Source organism: Octodon degus, unplaced genomic scaffold (genome assembly GCF_000260255.1).
Source record: "Octodon degus isolate 3935 unplaced genomic scaffold, OctDeg1.0 scaffold00045, whole genome shotgun sequence".
In the NCBI taxonomy this organism is placed as follows: Eukaryota; Metazoa; Chordata; class Mammalia; order Rodentia; family Octodontidae; genus Octodon; species Octodon degus.
In genome coordinates this window covers 4,202,990-4,225,446 of record NW_004524621.1, presented here as the reverse complement: position 1 = coordinate 4,225,446, position 22,457 = coordinate 4,202,990, and the positions used below count along the sequence as shown (strand labels likewise).

Here is a 22,457-nt window from a genome sequence, read left to right as displayed (position 1 = left end):
TCTTGGTGTTATTTTCCAAGTAGAACTAATTCTACCTGTACTCTTCAAACATAGGCAAATGACATGAGCTCGAGCCACACCTTGCTGTATAGACAGCCTGGTGCGCTGACCCACCCTCCAGGGCATGGGCAGTGGTTCTGAGGGCACAGCCTTGGTCTGAAGTCAAAAAAGCCCTGAAGTCAGGGGAGTCACAGCAGAATTGGAAGAAAGGACCCTGAGCACCTCAGGGTGAGGCTGTCCCCCAGGAGCCCAGTCAGAGGTGATGTCAGCACTCACCGAAGGCAGCTGTGGGGCTCAGCCAACTCCAAGGAACAGTGCAACATCCTACCAGCTCAGGCTGTGCGCTCCTGAGCATTCCAGGCTCACTTGTATTATGCAAGGAAATTGTACTTAGCTTCCTGGTTACATCTTTCAGGTGAAATCCAGCCTCATTCCAAAGTAAAATCACTTCCAGTATGAAAAATAGACAATGACCCTTGGCATGGGGTGTCCATTGGGTCTGGGAGGCACAGCGAGTACTAAGTAAGGGGGGCTGGCTGAGGCAGGGAGTCCACCCAGTTGGCTCCAGATCCGCCTCTGAGATTGGTATCTCCCAGGCCTGGGTATGTCGCGGGGGCACGGCTGTGGATGCTACACCTGCCCTTTACCCTTCCATGCAATTTTGAATTTAAACATTCAGTGTGTTTTGGGATCGCTTCTCACATACATGGGGCATGCAGCATCCTGGATCCCCGGGAAGGGACTCAGCTCTGCTCCCCGGGGCAGCAGCCTGGCTTGGCAACACTGCATCCATGGCACTGAGCTGGAGAGAACTCTGCTCTGGTAGGAATGGATTATCTAATGCAAAATGTGAGCTTTACATTTTCACTTTCGCCAAGTGCCCTGGAGACCTCCTGATGAGCATTTCAGTAAGAACCAGTGGTTGCCATTTCCTGAGTCCCCTGTCACTGCCTGGAGCAGGCTGAAAGAGTGTCTTCTGTCCTTGCCCAGGGAAACACAGCCAGGTTTTCACTTTGCTGCCATCTTGAGACAAACGCACATGGAGGAGGCCTTGGGCTCCATGAACCAACCTGGCAGGGCCTGAGGATCTGGGGAGCCAGACAGAGAGGACAGGGTGTGTCTCAGTGACATTGATGAGGCATTGGAGGCAGGGAGACACTGAAGAGTCCTGGGCTACGTGGGACCAGCCAGGCACCCCTAACGACCCCCAAATGAGACACAGCCTGGCTGGGGATACAGCTCAGTGGCATAAGTTCCTGCCTGGCAAACACAAGGTCCTGAGTTCGATCCCTGATACAGCCTGGATCTGCACATGGGCACAGCCACACACTGGACAGATACTGGAAAAATTAGAGCTTTTATTTATACAAAGACTTCACAATTGAATATTGCAGCTGAAAACAGTCACAAGTAGAGGATACTCTGCAACTCCACAGGTTGGCACCCACAGCCCCAGAGGCCTGTGTCTCAAGACAGGCCCAGGTGCTGCTCCCATAGAGACCGGCATGGGAGGGCCTTGTCCTTGAGGCCCCGGTCCCTGCCTCACACCACTGAGCCCATGTGCTTGGCAAGGAGCAGAGCTGCAGAGCTGCACCTGAAGGCAGGGCTCATGGGCACATGTGGCAATACCAGCATGGCCCCTTGTTCCGTGGGCACCAAGAGCCAGCTGGGCCCATGCAGCATGCTTCCTCATCCTTGTTGCCGGATCTGGGCTGCTCTTTCCCTGCCCCAAGCAGAGTCTTAGGTCAGCAGCCACAGAGGAGCAGCGCTGACATGGACAGCTTCAAGCAGAAATCCACCAGCCTTCCTGGAGGGCAGCAAGGGCCAGGGGTGCTGAGGTAGTGAGAGGAAAAATTCAACAGGGCCCAGGGAGTTGGAAGCCCAGGCCTGGGACGGGCCTCATCTCCACACAAAGAGAGCACTGACAGGGTCCTCAAGGAGCCCAGCCCTGCCTGGTGCCAAGAGGTGCTTGGGTTACAAGGAGGATGAGGAGGGGCCCAGGAGTGAGGGGCCAGGCTGAGTGTTCCCGTGGGAAACCCCCCACTGACGCTTGTAGCAGAAATGGGGTACAGGCCTACTTTTGTCTTCAATTCCCATCTCAGCCCCACAAGAAGATAGTTTCTGCTGTCCTCACAAGTGACTATTGGGTGTCACCCATGAAAGTCTGGTCTTTTTATTTCCAGCTGATTTCTAGCCAGTGTCAAGCCAGAGCCATGAAGAAGCAGCTAAGGAGATGACCAGGCCAGGCCAGGCACAGTGGTGGAAACTAATCTCAGCATCCTGGGAGGCTGAGACAAGGGGATCTCAATTTCAGGTCCATGCTTGACAATTTAGCAAGAGCTTGTCTCAAAATAAAAATTTTTACAAAGAGCTGGGAATGTAGTTCAGTGCAAAGGCCCTCAGTACGACCCAAAAATTTTAGCAGACTATACTGCTTATGGAGAGCCAGGCCCCAGGCTTCCCATCCCTTGAGGTGGCCCTCTCTGGCAAGTCTCCTTCTTGCTCGGGCCATTGGACACCGAGAGATCACCATCCAGGCCCTCATAGGATGGGTTTGGAGGGATGACCCAGTGCTCAGCACCACTGGTCCTCTGCACTTAGCCCTAGTCCACACCTGGCAGGCCCAGCCCCTACTTCCAGGCAGGGGTCAGGGACAGCAGTGGGGAGAGGGTGCCAGAGCCTGCGAAGGACAGGGCCAGTATGGTCAGCAATCACTGTTTACTAGAGGGAAGGGCACTGCCCGGAATTAGGTCAGCCCTTCCTGTTCTTGTGCTGGATGTCAGGTGCAGCCTGCGGATTAGCTGTTCGCCTGTTCGAAAGGACAAATAGGGTGACCGTCAGGACTCATGGAAGTAGAAAGTTGTTTCTCTCCAGGATGACATGAGGGCCTTAGGATCAGTGAGTTATGTGGCATGCAGGGACGACGCCTCAGATGGAGCTCAGGGGCTGAGGGTGGTGGTCACAGGGACACTGACGATCCATACTGGCTTAGGATCCATACACCTCTTTCCACTCCTGGTCTGGTCAGCCTTCTCCCCATGGCTGCCCTCAAGCCACCTGCCAGCTGGACCCATGGGAGACACCTATCCCCTTCCCCCTCTGTCCTAAAGATTCATGCCTGGCTCCCAAAGTCTTCTTCCTCATCACCCCCAGGGTCACTCAACCTTGTCTGCCAGCCACCTTCTGTTGGCCAAGTGGTGCCAGGCCCATGCTAAGGGGACATGGGTCAAGCATTGTGCGAACACCCCTGTCCTGGCCCTGCTGCAAGGAGAGAGACCCTGAAAGGGCAGGGCAGGGTGCTCATGGCCACCCCACCTAGAAGAGAGGCAAGGTTCTGCCACCAGAGGGCGCACACGCAGCTAGGGAGGCAGGAGGGCAGAGGCAAGCCTCAGCTTCAAGCTTCTCTCCCAGGAAGGGTCCCATCCTGACCCACTCTTCAGCTCTGTCCCTCACCCAAGGCTGGGCTTTGGGAGCTCCATGCGGCCAGGACTGGCTGCACTTGCTCCTGCTGGCTGACCCCTGTCTGTCACACACAGCACAGCTCCTCAGAGGTGACAGGCCAGGGGTAGAATGGAGGCCATAGACAGAGGACCCCACAGCTGGCCCAGCACCCACATCAGGAGCTCTCCTGGGAGCCACAGGCTTCCCCTTGGAGCCGAGCATGGCGTAGGGTGGAAGGGAGCGTTACCCGCATCTGTTGGTAGATCCAGTCTGTGAATACGGTCACGTTCCCGTACACCCCAGGTCTGTAAGCCTTGGCACAGCCGGACCCCCAACTTGTGTCCCCAATCAGCCACCAGATGCCATTCTTCAACGTGACCAGTGGCCCTCCACTGTCACCCTGTGGGAATGTGGTGAGTGACAGAGTGCAAAGTCAAGCCACACCTGCCAGCATGTGCTACCCAGGAGGCAAGGGGTGTGGACCTATGGCAGATATCGTCTATACCAGCCAAAGGCTACTGGGTGCTGGCCATTTAGAATTGCCAGACCACCCAGTTCTGGTCCACCACGTGGAAGCTTTCCTGGAGGAAGATGCAATATGTGGGCTTCATCTGAATTCTCAAGGTCAGCAGCCCTGGCTCCCCAGCAATCTGGAGCTGGCCCAAGTCCCAAGAGGCCCTCCCTGTCCCCTGGGAGCCCCAGTGTCTGAAGGCAGTTGACAGTCACCTGGCAGGAGTCGACGGTGCCCTGCAGGAACCCTGCACAGATCATGGCCGAGGTGATCAGGTTGTTGTAGATGAACTTGTGGTTGCACTTGGAACGCTCGATGAGGGGCACCCAGGCAGCATTCAGCACATCTGAAGTCTTTCCTGGGGACAGGGACAGTGGCCAGTGGCTCTCACTGGAAAAGAGAATGCCCCAGTCTCCCCTCCTCCTAGCTGAACACCAAGTCCTCTCCTAATGTGTCTAATAGGGCTGCTGTAATTGTTCCATGCAAAGCCATATACCACTGAGTTGTACAACTTAAACTGAAACTGAGACCTCCCATGTCAGAGCCCTGGGCCCCATCCCACGTCCCTGCAGCCACCCCTACCCTTACCCAGGAGCCTCACCTTTCTCATAGATGGCCCCCCACCCAGAAATCCAGCACTGCTGATCAGGGTCCAGTACCATGCCAGGGTTGGGCAGACACACGGGCTTCACTCTGTCTGTCTCAAGGAGGAAAAGCATGGTTGGTAAAGGGTCTCCACCTGGCTGCCCATGGTGACCCCTCACCTGCTGGCCAAACACCCTGCTCTAGCTCCCTGGGCTCCCACTTGCCCCTCTCTCAGCAGGTGAGAAGCTCCCTTCAGGGCTGTACTACTATAAACAGAAGCAGGGGCCAGTCAGCTTCTAAACCACGGGATGAGTGTCCTTAGGCAACCAAGGACAGAGGACACACAGGCAGTGGTCCTAAAGTGACCCCTGCATGACTGTAACCAATCCTCCATGAGAAGCTAAAGGGGCAGGGCCAGTGGCAAATGGCTGTAATCCCAACTACTTGGGAGGCTGAGACAGGAGAATTGCAAGTTCGAGCCCAGCCTGGGCACTTAGTGAGACTGTCCTAAAATAAAAATAGGTCTGGGAATGTTGTTCGTTGATAGAGTGCTCACCTAGATGTATGAGTACTGCAGAAAGAGAAAAAGAAGGTTGGGGAATCTGTGTTTGTTTGAATTACGACTTTTAAGCGCCTTGCTTCCAGAGTGTAGGTGAAGAAACAAAATAAAGCTAGAAGTTAGTTCATGCTCCCCGAGAACACTGGTACTCAGAACTTCCAACATCACACGTGGGGGTGCTACTGCCCTCTCGTGGGTGGAGTCAAGAATGTGGCTGAAGGACCCGGACCTAGGAAGACAACAGCTGCGCCAAAGCCACGTGGCCCCCAGCCACGTCAGCACTGTGGCTGAGAGGGCCTGGTATCAGCCTTTCTGGGGTCGATGGCATTGATGCTCCATACAGTGCAAAACACGTGTGGCCCCCCAGAGCTGGTCCCTCCTGCCCCCGCCAAGGCACAAGCCACACCTCACCCAAGCCCCACGCACCATTGAAAGTCAGTGGTGTCTGCAGCTTGAAGAGAGCAATGTCGTTGTTCTTGGTCTTGGAGTCATAATTGGGATGTGAAATCACTTTTTCCACCCGGTAGCTGTCTCCGTAGAACATGAAGGACTGCCTCAGAATGCCTGCAAATGCCGTCCAGTACCGGGGACTGTTGAGGGGCCTGGACAGGCAAGGAGAGCATGCGGGAATCAGGGCCACAGATGGGCACCCTTCCAAAAGTCCCCAAAAGCCACACAGCCACACCAGCGTGACATCCAAGACTCCCCAAGATGCAACCCTCCTGTGGCTTCATGGGGGGCCCCTGTTCCTCCTGTCTTCAGGGCCAGCAACAGTAGAGCCTGAGCCCACCCTAAGACTTCAAACCCCATTCTGCAGGGGCCGGATCTCACTGACCTTTCTATACTAGAGCGCTTCTTCACAGATAATAGATGCCTAATAAGGGTGCTGAGGAACAAAGTGTGCCCTTAATCAGGGGCTTGGGAGGACTCTAAGAGAACCCCCATTCTAGAGGGCCCTCAGAATCTGGGAGTAAAGGGAGGGATGGAAGGAGCCCCCAGGGGAGAAAGATGGCCTCCTTTGCCTTCCAAACCCCCCCAGGAGACCCCAAGCAATGCCCAATATCAGAGCCCAAGGACACTGGCGGGTGGTGGGCACGGTCCAAGGGACACAGACATACTCTTCCACGCAGTGGGCAGCTGTCACGATCCACTGGGGCGTGATGATGGAGCCTCCGCAGACGTGGACACCCTGCACATGCAGGCTGACCTGCCATGGCCACTGGCCTAGCGTAGCCGCGGAGCCGCCCACAATCCTGCTCTGCAGGCCTGATGATTGGACACCACACTCTGAGGACAAGCAAAGGGCAGCCCAGCAGGCAATAAGTGGCAGGAGACAACAGTGGTCATCTGTCACCCCATCTCAAGGAGGTGCATCTGGCCCCCTCCCCTAACCCCAGATGACAAAAGTCTGGGATCCTTGGGCCCCCAGCAGCTAACCACACCTCAAAGGCCTGGAAAGTCCAGGAGGAGGAGTGGGAAGATGGAATGGGCCAGGGAGGGCAAGGCAGGGGTGGGGTGCAGGGCCCCAAAGCCACCTCCTGAGACTGTCCAGTGCCACCCTCCAGGAGGAAGTACAGTCTGTGGTGCCCCTGTGCTGAGGACCAGGAATCCCACAGTACATGGCCTGGTGGTCTAGGAGGCCATTTAGGCAGCCTGGGAGCAAGACATTCCCCAAGAACCTGGGCTTTGTTATAGGACAAAGGGGTCAGGGTGCAACTGCCCAGTGTTGGAGACACTGGTGAACCCCCGCCTGGCTCGTGTCTGGCTTTCTGGTTAGCTGCAGCCTTGTGCAAGAGACTCAGGCACAGCCCCCTGGTCCCCACACCCTTCTTCTCTATATCCCCAGAGATACATCTCAAGGGATGTAGCATTTCCTAGTTACAAATGTAGGGAGGGAAACTGGGCCTGAAGGTATATGCCTGTTGTCCTGGCACTTGGGAGGCTGAGGCAGGATGGTCACCTTGAGGTCAAAGCCAGCCTGGGCTACATAGTGTGACCCTGTCTCAAAAAACTAACAGAGAGAGAGAGAGAGAGAGAGAGAGAGAGAGAGAGAGAGAGAGAGAGAAACAGAGACAGACAGAGACAGACAGAGGCAGAAGCATGAGGACGCACTCACCTATGCAGCGCAGGGAGACCACGCTTTGTGAGGAGCAGCTGTCACTGAAAGATAGAGCTCGGGTCACCATGATGCACAGCGGCGCATTCCCCCCCACCACCACCACCACCAAGGTCTCCTCTCCTGTCTCCCCAGGGTGGAAGGTTCCCTGCTGAAGACGATAGCATGGTGATGAAATCTACTTAGGGATGGGAACACAAAATCAAAGTACCCGGGCTCAGGTCCCTGCTGTGTGACCTGGGACAAGCTGCTAAACCTCTCTGTACCTGTTCCCCAGTCAAATGAGATGATAGTTCCTCAGGCTAAATTTCCTCTGCCTGCAAAACCAACCTCTGACCTGCACCAAATTCCAAACATTTCCAGAACTTACCAGGGAATCATGGAAGAAAATTCTGCACCTCACCGAATTTTTACCAGCAGCAGCAGACACAGTAGGATGGCAGGTGTGCTGACAATGTGAAATTACCTGTAGTTCCTGTCCTATGGTGCATGGGACACATATGTGGCCTTTCTGTTTAGACCAGGGCTCCTCCTCAGGCTGTCCCATTATGTTTATGTAAATATTCTAAATCTGAAAACTCTGAACCTTTTCTGGCCACAAAGCCTTCTGACAGCGGGCATCCCACCCACTGCACTGGCTCCTGAGGACCTGTCTGGGTTGCATGCAATGCACTTTCATGGCCTCTCCTGGTTCTCTCAGGCGACTGGTGCTTCCAGACAAACCAAAGCTTCAGCCTGGCTCCATCCCAAGCCCCTCTTAACAATACTTGGGCCCTCCTCTTGAGACACCCACATAGTGCCCCGGCCATGTAAATGTGGCCCTCCTGGCCCTGGGCAGTGGGCCATTCATGAGGCCAAGCAGAAGAAAGCACACTGCCTTGAAAGATGATGTTTCCTAAGGACCCTGAGGTGATAGGGACACCGCCATGCAGCCACCAGCATGTGGGAACCGGAAGCTCACAGAGGAGCCTGGTCAGGAGCCAGCAGGGCCTCAGACACCCAAAGGTGGCTCTGAGCCTCCCCTTGTGCACAAATCCTGCCACTAGGCAAGACGTGACATTCTAGACAAGGGCCTTCTCTTCTTTCCTACAAAGCCACTGCCACCCCAAGCGTTCCCAAGACTGCTGCCAAGGATGAAGGATGCCAGCCCCCACCCCTTGTTTACAGCCTCCCTGGAGAGGAGGAGACAGTGCCACCCATTGGCAAGGAGGCCCCAACCATGCTGATGTGACCACTAGAGCAGAGGTGGGTACTTAGAACCAGCACCTAGTAGGTGGCAGTACAGGCGATGGCCTAAGCACTGGGGCACAAGCCCTCGGGACCCAGGGTGAGCAAGCTTTATGAACAAAATGGGCACTGTGCATCCTCCCCACTCAAACCACCCAGGCAGCCTGGGCCCCTCCCTGTCCTCCTGGCTGTCAACAATCAAATCCCTGTTGGCTTGTGTTCGTGTCCCCTTGCTGGATACATGGAGAGCTCCTCAGGGCCACAAGCCAGCTTCAAGGTACAAGAAATGTTTGTCAAACTGAACTGGACACTTGTACCTCAGGTCCAGAAGGCTGTTCCCCACATATCATAGGTTGGGGCCAAAGGACCCAGGAATCCCAGCTGTCTGGGATGTCCCCAGAAAGGAGAAATTTGGGCACTGAGACCTGCAAAGCCCAGAGTACACCAGGAAGCTGGACACCCTGGCCAGGACCCCCAGATTGTGGCCTAGGTACCTGGTGCCACACTGTTGTGGCTTAAATGGAGTTCGCTCCTCAAAGTCTTCTATTAGTGGAGTCCCCACCACTGAATGCTGGTGGCTTTGTAAGGACAGGGAGAGGCCACAGGGACACGGCCCTCCAGCCCTGCTGGGAAGTGGCCTGAAGGGCCCTCACCAAAGCCAGCACCACAGTGTTTGCCCCTTGGACCTCCAGAGCCACAAGTCCCATTGCTTAAAGAAGGCTGCTTCTGGGCTTTGTCATAGCAACAGTGAGCCTTGGCTTCATCCCAGGAATCAGCCTTCAGCTGTGAGAGAACCCTCCCCCTGAGCCTAGAACCACAGCCCAGAGGAACCAGCTCAGGACTTGGCACCCACGGGTCTCCTGATTCTGCTCACTGTCAGTTTCTGCAAAGGAGAGAAAAGTTCAATCGGCTCACACCTCAGGTATAGTCTTTTATAGAGATCGATGTTGCCGGCACTTGTGTTGAGCTTCATAAAGTTGGTTGCCCCACTGTCATCCTGTATTCCTTGGCTAGAATAAAAACTGTTCCTAAAAAAGGAAAATATGTACAATAGTGTCCCAAAGATCCCGTGCCATGCCCTGAAACGCCCCCAGGTGGCACTGGAAGCAGGAGCAATCAGCTTAGCAACAAAAACATAACCAGAAGCTACTATAGAGAGACAGGGTATTGCAGCCCATGGATCCAAACCAGTAACCTGGTACCCCGAGGGTAAAGTCCTCCAGTGATCGCATTTCTAATCCAGTGTGGGTTAGGATGAGGATGAGATTAAGGATGCAGGAGAACACACGCGGTACAATCAGACAGAACAATGAATGCTGCAAATTTTCCAAGTTCTATACTAAGAGACACATGGCTATGAATCCCCTCACAACCCACCCCCCCCCCATTAGAACACACTCGTCCCACTATCCTCGCCCTTCCTGCAGCAGTTGTGGAATCCTCTTTCCTGAGGATCTTCAGTTGTGCTGTCCTGGCGGCCTCAACGTCCTGAATCCATTCAAAACATGTCCCTGTCATGGTCATCTTGACTTTGGGGTGGAATCAGAAGTGGACCAGGGCCAGATCCAGTGAATCAGGTGGATAAGGACATGGCATTGTGTTTGGGGGAGCTGCCTTTCTGTTGGGTGGTGCCTGACCACAGGATTCACTGTCATTTTGATCACACCTCCTAAAAGACCCTCAGGAAAAGGACTCCAGAGCTGCTGCAGAAAGTGGCCAGGATGGTAGGATGAGTGTTACTTGGGGAGGGGGGTGATTTTGTGAGGAATTGGTGGCAATGTGTCTTTAGCTATAATAATTTTTTTAGTTTAAACTGTCACTGTATTTTTTTTATCACATCCATACAGTCTAATAAAATATATGGATGTTAAAATGCTCCTCGTTTTCTAAAATCCCCCCAGCTTCCTGAGCTTTGATGGTGTTACTGTGTAACTCAACCCTGCTGGCTGAGGACAGCATCTTAGAGTTTCATCACCGAAGATGCCAGTGTTCTTGTCAAATACTAATGCCCTCTGAAAATGGAAATCAACTTCCGGCCTCTCTCCCATGGACCTGTTTCCCTCATCTACCACAAGAAACAATGGGAGAAGGTGCTCTCCATTTCCATCCCAAGCTCTTGGACCTCCAGCAGCCAGAGCAGTAAGCTGAATAAACCTCTCTTCTTTTTTTTTAAACCTCTCTTCTTTGAAAATGACCCAAGCTCAGGCATTCTGCTACAGCAGCTGAGATGGAAAAGGAACCAGGTCCTGTGTCTGAGCCCTCTTTGTCACCGCCTATGTGGACCTGATGATTGTTTCCTCTGCTCCAGAGCCTCCAATGGCTCCCACATGCAGAGAAAGGGAGCTCAACCAGCCAAAAGCTCCCCATGCTCCCACCTTACCCTGGGGACCCCTTGCTGGGTGGGTATTGCCTGGCAACCAGGGGGATGCAGGGCAGGAGAGCATTTTTCCTCACACTGGAAGAGAGGGCAGGGCTGATGCACCAGGTGGTGCAGCAGCTTTTGGAAGCTGACACCTGTACCCAGTATCCAGTGCCTGTGCTTCCTGAGGCAGGCAGAGTGATGTGGGCTCTCCAAGTCACTACAGCATGTGACCATCATCCTGATGTGCTGTCACCTCCCAGTGCACACTCACCTGTAGCCCATGTCTGCGCACGCTGCCCGTGCATAGCTCTCGCTCCAGTCATCCAGGCACACAGGGTACCAGGACTTCCTCTGTGAGGAGTAGACCTGAAGGATGAAGTTGGGTCCATAGAGGCGAACTGCAAGAGAAGCCAGGCTCTGCGTGAGCACCCTGCACTCTCCCCGCCTGCTCATCCTGCTTGCTACTAGGCCCCGCACTACTGTGCAGCCACCCAAGGGCCGGGGTGGCAGTTGGTTGGTGCTGGGTCTTGTTGCACCCAAAGGGGGGTCATGTTGATCCTTAAAATTTGTTCACATTCATTATGAAAAAGAATTAAATATGGAATTCAGACACACATTTGACCTGATGCGCACCCTACCAGAGCCAAAAGCTGGAGGCTCCCAGCCCTCATGAATGGAAACAGCAGATCTGAGACATACAGTGGGTGTCATGAGTCCCAGAAGTGCACAAAGCTCTGACTCACACCATTACATGAAAGGGCCTGGAGGATGCTAGGGCAGGGCGAGGACCAGTCACGAAGACTCACAGTCTGAACCTTTCTCGCCTGTGAGAGGCCTAGCACAGGAGGTCCAAGAGCACAAGCAGAGCTGTGGCAAGTGGACAGCTGACTCCCTTGGAACTCAAGGATGACCCTGATACCCCTCCAGGAGTTCCACAGGAATGCAGCCAAGTTACTGCAGGATGCAGCAGGAAAGCCAGGGAGCCATAACACCAGTCTGTGGGGGACGGCAGGTGGGCCTAGCTACAAACCGGGGCTGCCAGTGGCTGACATGTTAGACAGCCTGCTGACATCTCTCAGCTGGTCCCCAGGGAAGGGCCACACTGGTGTGACTGTCTTCTAATGCTCCAGTGCTGAGCAACTCTGCCTGGCACCTGTGATCCAGCCACACCTTAGAGGACTGTGTATAGGAACTGTGACACTGCCAGACAACAGGAAATTATTCCACCCTAAAAGCAAAGGAGCTGTGGGGCCAGGAAAAGATGCTCTGGGCCTTGAACCCATGTCACAGCATGAAAGAGGCTGATTGGAAAGGGTTGCATGCCAGTTGGGGACGCACCCAGGGCCCAGGAGAGGGCCGCAGGTCAGGCTCCCTGGGGTGCTGAGTGGGATAGCTAGGGAGGCGCAGAGCTTCTTCCAGACACTGCCACAGGAGGACCTCAGAGCCGTGCCACAGAGCATCAGAAGGAAGAGTGCTAGTGACTACAGAACCATGACGGACAGCGGCGTTTCCAGTTGGTGTAGCGCTACAGATAACATGAAACCTTATCAAAGCCACTCCCATGCTGCTGGTGGGAACACCAACATACGACCACTTGGAATCAGGGCGGAGAACCCTCAGAACTAAAACTAGAGAGACTTCCATACATCCCAGCTGTTTGCCTCCTAGACATCTTCCCAAAAAGTGAAAGACAGCACCCTGCAGGGCCCTGTGCATACCCACGCTTAGAGCAGCATAGCCTACCACAGATCAGGCTTGGATGTGGCCTCAACGTGGATTGACAGGTCAAGGGATGAAGAGAGTGTGGTGCCCATGCACTGTGGGGCGCTGCTGTGTCACCAAGAAGGATGAATGAGTCATTTGTAGGGAAGTGGGTACCCCTTCAGGCCATAATGTCAAGTGGAGTAAATCAGAAGCACTGTCTTAAATATTGAATGGTTTCTCTTATATGTGAAACCCAAGGTATAAATAAATCAAAGGACAAAATATAAGATAGACAACAGGAAGCAGGGAGATAGATCTTTTGCAAATGGGCTGGGGACAAAGCAACGGGGGCAATGAAAACTAGCAGAGCTGTATTATGCATGCACTCCAACTCCCGCTCTGGGCCACAAACACACACACATACACACACACACACACACACACACACACACACACACACACACACACAAGAACTAGGGATATGTCTCAGTCCAAAGGCCCTGGATTCAGTCCCTAGTACTGCGAAAGAAGACAGAGAGGGGCCCTGGAAGTCTCTGCACTTGCTGCTCAGTTTTCTGTAAATTTAATGTTGCTCTAAAAAGTTCAGCCTAAGAGATGCTTTTACAAGTAACTGTGATGTAATTCCATAGTGAAGATTAAAGCTGCCTATAGAGAGAGATGAAGGAGGTTGCCTGGCCTGGCTGGGGTGACTCTAGGGGCTTGTGTTCCCCGCCCCTCTGCAGCTGGATCTGGCCCTGGAAATGAAGCCAAGCCTTCTCCAAGGGCACCTTGCCAGCGTGTGAAGGTGCCGGGAAGCTTTGCGGCATGGCTGAGGTGTGGGCCACGCAGGGGCATTTGAGGTGTTCTGATGCTCCTTCCCACCGAAATGCGATCCGTGGGGCTCCAGCTGGGGGGCGCCCTGGTGCCTCCCACTTATGGGAGGCAAAGAGCTCTGCTCAGCTGGCTGGGCTCAGTTCCTTTCTCTGTGGTGGGAACGCTGCAGATTGGCACCTCAGCAAACTAATGACCCAGAACCGTTAACAACAGTGGCCTCCAGGCGTTCCCCAGCGCCACCTTCTGACCTTTCAAGGAAGACTCACAAGGAGGGGAACAGAAGGAAGAGGGTTCGCACACACACGCACACACACACACAGACACAGACACACAGACACAGACACACACACACACACACACACACACACACACACACACACACCCCACAGCACCCTTGAGAGAAAAGCCCCACCAGGAATGTTCCTCACATTCTGAAAGCACGCGCTTCGGCAAAGCCACTCCCTGTCTGAGCCAAGGCCCACCCGTGAACTGGACGCGCCGAGGTGATGCAGCTCCGGGCTTCTTCCAGGCAGGCTCAGGCCACAGAGCTGTCTGCCTGGCTCCAACGGCTTCCTTCCAGAGCCACGTCACACCAACACGCTCGCACGCGCACGCAGCAGGCACTGCGGGCTGCGGCATGGGGGAAGGGTGCGGCAGGGAGGCCTTCGTACCCTTGGCCGGCTGGGAAGCTGAGTTTACACCTAGACGCCCTCACAAGGCGAGCCAAGCCCACGGGGGAGCGGCCGGCCGGCCTGAACCTATGATTCTGAAATTTCTATTCAGAAATTTCATCCCTGAGGATGGAGCTCAGGGCAATCGTAGCCCTGGGTTCCAACACAAGCCAGCAGAGACAAAAAAAAAAAAAAAAAAAAAAAAAACGGAGAGAACCACAAACAGAACCGCAGCACTAGAGCTCCTCTCCCTGCTTAGGTAACCACTAGCAAATCAGTGAAAGACAATGACCTGCCAAGGTGGAGAGAAGAGGGAGTCCTTCACACTGCTGGTGGATTGTAAATTTGGGGGTTGAAAACTATGGAGGGTTCTCGAAAAATTAAACATAGATCTTCTGTATGAGCCAGCTATCCCACTGCTGGGCTTATCACCAAAGGAAATGAGTAGTGTGTCAAAGGCATATCTGGACCCCTGTGTCCACAGGAGCACAATTCATAATAGTCAAGCCATGGAATCAACTTCATCGGAAGATGAACAGATCAAAAGATGTGGCAGATGCACACAGGATATAACTCAGCCTTCACAGAACATAAATTCTATCACTTGACGTAAGCCAGGGGCACGCACGCACACACACACACACACACACACACACACACACTCAGACACACACATTCTCTCATACATGTGGAATTTTAAAAAGTCAAGCAAAACACAGGAGTAGAGCTGTGGCTCCCAGACACTGCAGTGGAGGTGACAGCGATGGGTCCCAGAACACAGCTCCCTTTAGATGAGAGGAACAAGCTTGAGAGACCTGTCCTGCCACGTGGCAACCTGTGTCAGTAGTGCAGGGGGCTGTTAACAGTCAGGAAAAGCGGAGAGAGATTTTAAGTGATCTCACCACACGAGAACAGAGGAGAGGTAAGCAGCCCTAGCCCTCGCAACCCGGCTACCCCACAGAGTGCATGTATCGGAACAGCATGAATACAGCTGTCACTTGTCAGTGGAAATAGATCATTGGCTGTATTAAAAGCAAGGAGAAGCATTCACTCTGTGACAGTGCACAGAGTGACAGGAAGGTGCGAGGAGCCTTTAAAGTTTTAAGACTCACAATGGTAAAAGACACACTGCCAAGAATGCTGGGAGGGTGTGTTCCAGCCAAGGGAGAGCACAGGGTGCTTGCTCATGGCGAGGTGTCTTTTCCTATGACACACATGTAGAGTTTCAGTGCTCAGTGCATTTCTGGCCATGCCTCAGGACTACAGCTTTCTGTTCTGAGCAGCTTGCTTGGCTCCGCACTGACCTCGCAGCAGCAGGCAGTGCGGGTCCCAGGCTCTGTCCAATTCCCCTTCCCCAGTGATGCCGGGGTGCCCCATCTGAGCCCAGACCCCAGGCCAGGCCCACTCACCACAGCGGTTCTCATCTTCCCCATTAGGGCAGTGCACAACCCCATCACACCACAGCGAGGGGCTGATGCAGATCCCTGAGTTGCCGCACTCCACTCCGGACACTGCACACCGCTTTTCCACTAGCAGAAGGCACAAGAAGGGAGACGCCATCAGGAGGAGGAGTCATCAACTATCCTGCCCCCACCTCCATGATCATAAGGAGAGCCTCACACAGCTCCTACCACCCATTGACTCCCAGGCTCTGTGCTGGGTGTCTGCCCGCTCAGGCAGAGGGGGACTGCAAGGAACACTAAGACTCAGTCACCAGGGTCAGTCATGGTCACGCACAACCATTGACAGAGCTGGTGGAAAGATGGCGCTAAGACACTGGCCACTCTGAGGGCGGGGCACTGGCCACCAGAAGGGAAGGAAGTGGGCTGCCGGGGACTTACAGAATTTCCACAGCAGGAAACCACTCAGCAGGATGGCCACCAGGACAGCCCCCAGGACCAGGATGAGGCACAGTATCCGCTTCGTCTCTGCAGGAGTGGAGGAGAGCAGGACACTTGGGTCAGCCCTGGGCACAGGACACCTCCCATGATGCTTTTTCTGGTTTGTTTAGTTTTGCTGAAATAGGTTCTCACTGTGTTCTCCAGGCTGGCTGTGTATTTATGGCAATCCTCCTGCCTCAGCTTCCTAAGTTCTGGGATTCTAAGCATGTGCAGCCATGTCCTACTTCACCCACTGGTCTTATCTTCCAGGTATTCCCTGACCTGGATGGACCTGGAATGTGGTCTGGAGACACCATAGTTCTGGCTGCACACATCACAGGTTGCCATGTACACCACACACCTGACCTGTGACTGTCCTCACAGCCTCACCTACCATATGCGTGCTCAGAAATCTGCCCCTAGCCTGCAGCAGGCCAAAGCACCTTACAGAAAGCCTGTTTCATAGGACAGCACTGACTGTGTGCAGCCTTCCAGCACCCCTGTAAAGGGGTGATGTTATGCATCAGACCCCTGCAAGTTGGGGACTCTCTGAGAACCCATTAAGGGTTTGTTGCATTCTTAAGAGCATGAGTATGAGACTGTATACAGTGGCACACACCAGCAAGCCTGGTACTCTGGGAGGTTGAGGCAGGAAGCTCACAAGTTCAAGCCCAGCTTGGGCATCTTAGTGACTTAGCAAGACACTGCCTCAAAACAAAACAAAAACAAACAAACAAAAAAAAAAAAATTAGAAAATGGCTGGGGAACAAAGTTCAGTGCAAAGGCTCTGTTTTTAGTCCATAGCATTAAAAACAATGGTGAGTTTGAATTTTAAGAATATATTTTGGAAATAGTTCAGCAAATTAAAGTGCCTGCAAGCAAGTATAGGGGCCGGGGTTCAATCCCCAGGCCTACTGTGCTGGCTCCAGCCCCGGGGCACACTGAGACAGCAATTGAGACTGGGCGTGGTGGCGCACCTGTAATCCCAGCTCTTAGGAGGCTGTAAACATGCAGATGGCTATGAGTCTGACCTAGTAGTGAGACCCTGAACACCCTGTAGACTCTTAAAAAAAAAGAACATATTTCACTTCTTCCATGGTCTAAAACTTCATGCATTTTGGAAAACAAAGGCAGACCTCCTTGACTAGAAAAAGCTATGCTCTTAAACAGTGCCTGGTATCTACAAAAGTTCTGAATATAGGCAATGGCCTAGGATACAACTGAAAGAAAGAGCAAACGTACCTGGTTTTGGTAATTACAAGCAAAAGCAATATAATAATAGCGATGTCCCCACAGCTGTCGGTGCCAGGGCACCCAGGGCAGAAGGAGCTGTCTCTTCCAGGGCTGTCAGGGAATAGAGGCATCATACCACACCTTGCCCCTGGCAGCTACTACTTAAGCTTTAATTAATTACAGATAAGTGGAATTGACAGAAGTGTGTAAATCCCAGTTTATAGGAGGCAGCAGCTACCAGGCTGGGTAGGGCACTCTGGAGCAAGCCTACTGCTGCTACCAGTCTCGGTTCGATGGACCTTTGCCTCCAGGGCAGTGACACTGAGCTCAGAGCTAAGAATACAACAATCTGGAGAAGAATAAAATAATTCATCTAAGAGTAAGATAATTTGGAGGAGGTCACTGATTTTCTCCAGCCAAAACAATTTTGGTGAAAAGAAGTGAGTCAAAGCTGTCCAGGTCCCATGGAGAGTAGGGACAGCTCCACGTACCACGGAGGCACCAGTGGGTCAGAAACCAGCCCCATAGGGAGGAGGACCCTAGCCAGCTAGCAGGGAATCCCATCCTCAGGAGTCCCAGGCAGAAGAGAGAGGAGGTTAAGGGTAGCCAGGCCCTCCCAGGCTAGCCAGGTGGCATGCAGGTCTGGGGTTTGCACCTCGATGGGTCTGTGTCTTCAGAGGTCAGCAGGGCCAGGAGCTTGGCAGACCTGAGCTGACCCAGCTGCTCAGAGCTCAAAGGCACACCTGTCCCTTTGCCAACACCCCTTGCCATTTCCACCATGACCCTGGAACTCCCCCCTGCCTCAGAATTCCCTGAAGAACTGATTCCCATCCCTAAGAACTCTGACCAGCTGGGGAGTGGGCACGGATCCGTATTGCCAACAAGTCACAGGTGAAGCCTAGGCCCAGGCTGGGAGCCACACCCCGGCAATGATGTTGGCAGAAATCAAGTAATGTGACTGGGAGTGAGGCGGCAGGGTGGAGTGGACCAGGAGGCTCACAGGGGAAATTCCAAATGGCCCTTTGACCCAGGACACTTTCCTTCTTAAGGCTTTCCTGCATGCCATTTTATATAAGGAACACTAATGTGCTTGAACACTCTCAAGGTCCTGGGTTCAATGGCCAGGAGTTAAGCATCATTAAGTTAGGCGTCCTTCACCTCACAGCAAGGGGTTGGCAGCCTGCCTGCTGTTCACCAGTAGCTCCCGGTTTTACCCCTGGATGGCTGATTGTCATCAGTTGGTACCACCTCCACTCAGTTAGTCCTGGCTCTCAGAGCCAGTAGGGGTGCAGGAAAAGAATAGGCAAGACCAGCACAGAAACCTAGGCCTTTCAAAAAGTAGGAGAAAACCAGCCTCTGCGGTGGTCTGAGACTGAGCAGCAGCCGGTCTTGTGGATTTTGTCCCCAGAGCACGCAGTCTGGGGTTTTACTTCTACCCTAGTTCCTCCCTGTTTAAGTTGCCATGCCTACCCAGGTTTCCTTATTAGCCCACAAAACCCAAGCTCCTAGCAACAAGATGACTACCCAATCAGGTGCAACTGCCCTTAGGGTGGGGTCCCCAGGCCCTGACCCCACAAAACAAGCCCAATGCCCCAGATTCCGTGGTTATTCAACTCAGAGGCTCCTCTCCTTAGAGTAACTTTATACCACTTCCTTCTGCAAATCAATCACTTTTGCTCCATCTCCTGACTTTTCTTCCTCTTTGTATGTGAGAGAGACAAACAAGCCCAAGAAACTTTGAGTACGGAATGGTGACCCCAGGCCCACTGGATGTGGCATATTTAGGGGGCTTGCCTGGGATTATAAAAAAATCACATGGACCACCAGACTCAGTCAGTATAATCCAGAATAAACAGGAGTGAATGCAGGAAGACAGTGGCCCCCTCCTCGTCTCTGGAGAACCACAGGCCCTAATCTAGCATAGCTGAAATTTGGCTGGGGTCCCCTAGGTCACAGGGGGCCTATTCTGGGGTCAGTCCATCCTCACAGGGCTAACTGGCAGTGCACAAGGACTCAACACCTCATGTAGCTGTCTGGTGGTCCACAGAGCATGGGCAGGAGCAAATTATTTATATGGCTGAGGGGCCATTGGTCTATGCAACCTGCCAGACAGAAGTCCAGTGCCTGCTCCTCAGGTCAGAGGCAACCAAGGCAACCAAGCCAAGGCTCCCTCTCCTGCACCAGCTCTTGGGTCTACACAGACCTGCCTAGGACTAAGAGCCTGAGACCCTGGTCGGTACCCTGTCGAGGACCTGACCCGACCTGCCAATAGGCAAGAGGAGGCCCCCCTCAATTTAGCTGGAGTGTCAGAACCCAATGTGGGGGATTACAGACACCATGAGGCAATGACCTCTCTGTCTGTGGGCCCAAGAATTTTTTTCTAAAGCCATCTCCAGATTGTATTGCTCAGGGTGCCTGAGACTGGAGCCTCCTTAGGAAATTGGGCTCTGCACCCTTCCTTGCCCTTCCACTGATGCACCTTTAGGGAAAACTAGCCTTTTCATATTCAACCCTGACTGAGTCTGATCACTGGCTCCTGTTCAGAGAAAGAGCAGCTAGAGGAGGCAGACTGGAACACATGGGGCCCATATGGAAATAAACACAAGAGGCCCCTACTTGAGGTGCAAGTCCCCGGGGACTTGGGCTGTGTGTGGACGACGGGTGCCGAGGCCTGTGTAGGAACTCTTGGGGCATACTGGGGCACAGCTGGCGGGTAGTACGGAGGCGGATACACCTCGTAGACATGGGGCGCCGTGGGCGATGGCTGTGCAGGATAGAGGTGTTCCGGTTGGTACCCATGATTTTCATAGTAAGGTCCAGTGCTCGGCGCAGATCCCTAAACAATGAGAAAAGACAAACTGCATAAAGCTCTTGAGCAACCCTGAGGCATTCGGCACAGACTGCCATGTGACCCTCCTGCCAAATATGGATAGGCTGTACTAATCACATCACCCTTCCTAGGACAACCAGATTCCAACTCTGAGCTAGCCAGACTCTTGATCCTCTGTGTTTTTGTGCTTTACTTTTTTATTTAATTTAAATAATTTCCAATGTTTATTCCTTGAAGTAAAGAAGTGGCTGATATTGAGATTTGGTTTGAAAAAGAACACATCTAGAAGTCTGGCCTTACAGTTCACTGTGCCTGGCCTCAGCATCCACATGAAAAATTATGAAGCAGTGACCCCAGAATTTGCAGGTCTGTCATGGCTGGCATTTGAGGACCTACTTGCTGCGAGCCTCTGTGTTCGTAACCTCTTTGATTAGGAGGGGCACAATTCCCACACTCAGTTTCCAAGGAAGTGGATCTGAGAAGTGTACTTCCACGCCCCACCTGTTACCCACCAACCCATTTCCAGGTTCTCTTCCAGGGCCACCCCAACACCGACCCACCCTCCCTGAACAAAGGCAGTTAGCAGTTCTGCTGCCATAAATACCCTTATATAGCATGACTATCATCCTGTGCAGGGTGGGGACAGCTATACTACGTTCCTTCCAGTGGCATTTCTGGGTCAAGGTGCCTTCCTTACACAAATGTGGAAGGAGTGGCCCAGCTACCGGCCACCAGTTTTATTTGCACTACATCTTCACCTGGGTGCCCTCTTACTGTGGCTGCTCCCAGGCCATCTTCTGGGGTCAGTGCTCCAGACCCACACTGGGAACCCCTCTGGACCCCCCACTGCAGCCTCCCCTCTTTCCACTCCACAATTGCCCCATGGGTGGGCTTTTCCTGGGAGAGGTCTTATGGTCCCCACCAACACTCGGTTCCTGGCCTTGTTACCTCTTGTGGGCATTAGTGAAAACAGAGAGGGCTCCCTCCCAGGTGAGGTGCTCTAGAGGGAGGCTCCTGAGCACTCACGTTTTAAATTTAGCCTCTAGGAAGTGTTGGAAAAGAATAAGCCTGAATCCCAGAGGCAATCTGTGCTCAATGTAGCTCACTGATGTTCCACACCAGGTGGAGACAGAAAGGAAAGGAGCTGCAGTCCCCAATCTAAAACTGGGAGGAGGCCTGAGCATCAGTGGGATCCCTGTCTGGACCCAGACCTGAGAAAAAGCCCCCCACCAGGACAGGAGAAGGTGTATGCCCCAGGGAATTCTTGTGCAACAGATTTGGAATTTTAAAGGGTCCAGTCAAAAATACATGCAATCAACAAAGGAAACACAGTACGTTTTCCTACAGGACTCGAAGAAAATGTTTCCCAACTATGAAGACTTTATTGGACATTTATTTTAGGCACACAATGAGGTTGTCAGCTATGACAATGACTTTTGTCTCCAGGCAGTAGACTTTGGGGCTCCAGGGTGGACCCTCCAATGTACAGAAGGCTGCCAGGGAGTAGGCAAAGGGGATGCCCCCAGCAGCCTCAGCTCCCCAACCTCACACTTCCACCCCCACTTGCCTCACCTGTCTGCACACTTCCCACCCCACCTACTGCCCCAGTCTGAAGGGAAGAGACCAAGGGCTACCCGGACCTGGCAGCAACAGGCTTTGGGCCCCCATTCTGCAACTCAGGGCCCTGCCTTGATGCACCCCTTCCTAGACAGTGCCTCAAACCCCAAGCACACATGCTCTGCTCCCCCCAGCTCCTTCTCAAGGTGGCCCCCGTGTGCTGCTGGGAACAACAGGGAATTCAGACCAGACAGGGAGAGCTGGGAAGTAATCATTAACCACTTACTGAGTTTAAAGCCATGCCAAGGCTATCAACTGCATCAGGTAATGCTGGGGCCTTGGGCTGGTCCAGACTCCCTGGAAGAGAGAATCACAAGACTGTAATGTTTCCACACTGCTTCATAGCAAACGATAAGGTAGGCAGCCAGCAGGCACTGGGGGGAAAGTGGCTCCTGGTCGGCACACAGCAGCTCCCATTAACCTAGGGGACATTCCACTATCACCTCTTTCCAGGGTGTTTTGTACACAGCGAGTTCCCAGCTGAGACATGCTGGAACCCAGCACCCCCTGGGGCACAAAACTGCTTTTCTGGGTGGAGGCTGGGGTGTTCTCGGAAGGGACAGGCTGAGGACCTCGTATGAAGGGAAGGCTCCCAGGGGTGTGCCCAGCACTAATGCAGGCCCCCAGTCTTCTTGTAGCCCTGCAAGGCTCTTGCAGAGGGACTATGACGTCCCCTCAATTACAGCTACCAAAAGAAGACTGCAAATGCTATTTGAAGGGCCGAAGCAGGGTGATCTCTGTGAGCTCAAGGCCAGCCTGGGTTACACAGTAAACTCATATCTCAAAAAAAAAAAAAAAGGAGAAGGAGAAGAAGGAGAAGGAGGAGGAGGAGGAGGAGGAAGAGAAGAAGAAGAAGAAAAAGAAGAAGAAGAAGAAGAAGAAGAAGA

At 53.3% G+C, this 22,457-nt stretch overlaps 1 protein-coding gene across 2 annotated transcripts in view; it reads right to left on the bottom strand.

Annotated features, from left to right (window-relative positions):
* Positions 1–885: 885 nt before the first annotated feature.
* Tmprss2 (transmembrane serine protease 2) overlaps positions 886–22,457 on the bottom strand; it is a 29,888-nt gene continuing 8,316 nt past the window's right edge. The window contains exons 2-14 of one of the 2 annotated variants that reach the window (XM_023715937.1): positions 21,797–21,867; positions 19,740–19,959; positions 15,852–15,938; positions 15,420–15,539; positions 11,073–11,199; positions 9,357–9,467; positions 7,213–7,256; positions 6,215–6,383; positions 5,523–5,698; positions 4,554–4,649; positions 4,168–4,310; positions 3,689–3,841; positions 886–1,088 (exon numbers count right to left, since the gene is read on the bottom strand). In XM_023715937.1, coding sequence (XP_023571705.1) covers positions 945–1,088; positions 3,689–3,841; positions 4,168–4,310; positions 4,554–4,649; positions 5,523–5,698; positions 6,215–6,383; positions 7,213–7,256; positions 9,357–9,467; positions 11,073–11,199; positions 15,420–15,539; positions 15,852–15,938; positions 19,740–19,959; positions 21,797–21,811 — 1,605 coding nt within the window. In that variant the 5' untranslated portion in view covers positions 21,812–21,867 and the 3' untranslated portion in view covers positions 886–944. Of the gene's footprint in view, positions 1,089–2,327; positions 2,810–3,688; positions 3,842–4,167; positions 4,311–4,553; positions 4,650–5,522; positions 5,699–6,214; positions 6,384–7,212; positions 7,257–9,356; positions 9,468–11,072; positions 11,200–15,419; positions 15,540–15,851; positions 15,939–19,739; positions 19,960–21,796; positions 21,868–22,457 lie in introns of those variants that run through there. The other variant, XM_023715938.1, reaches the window with a different exon arrangement.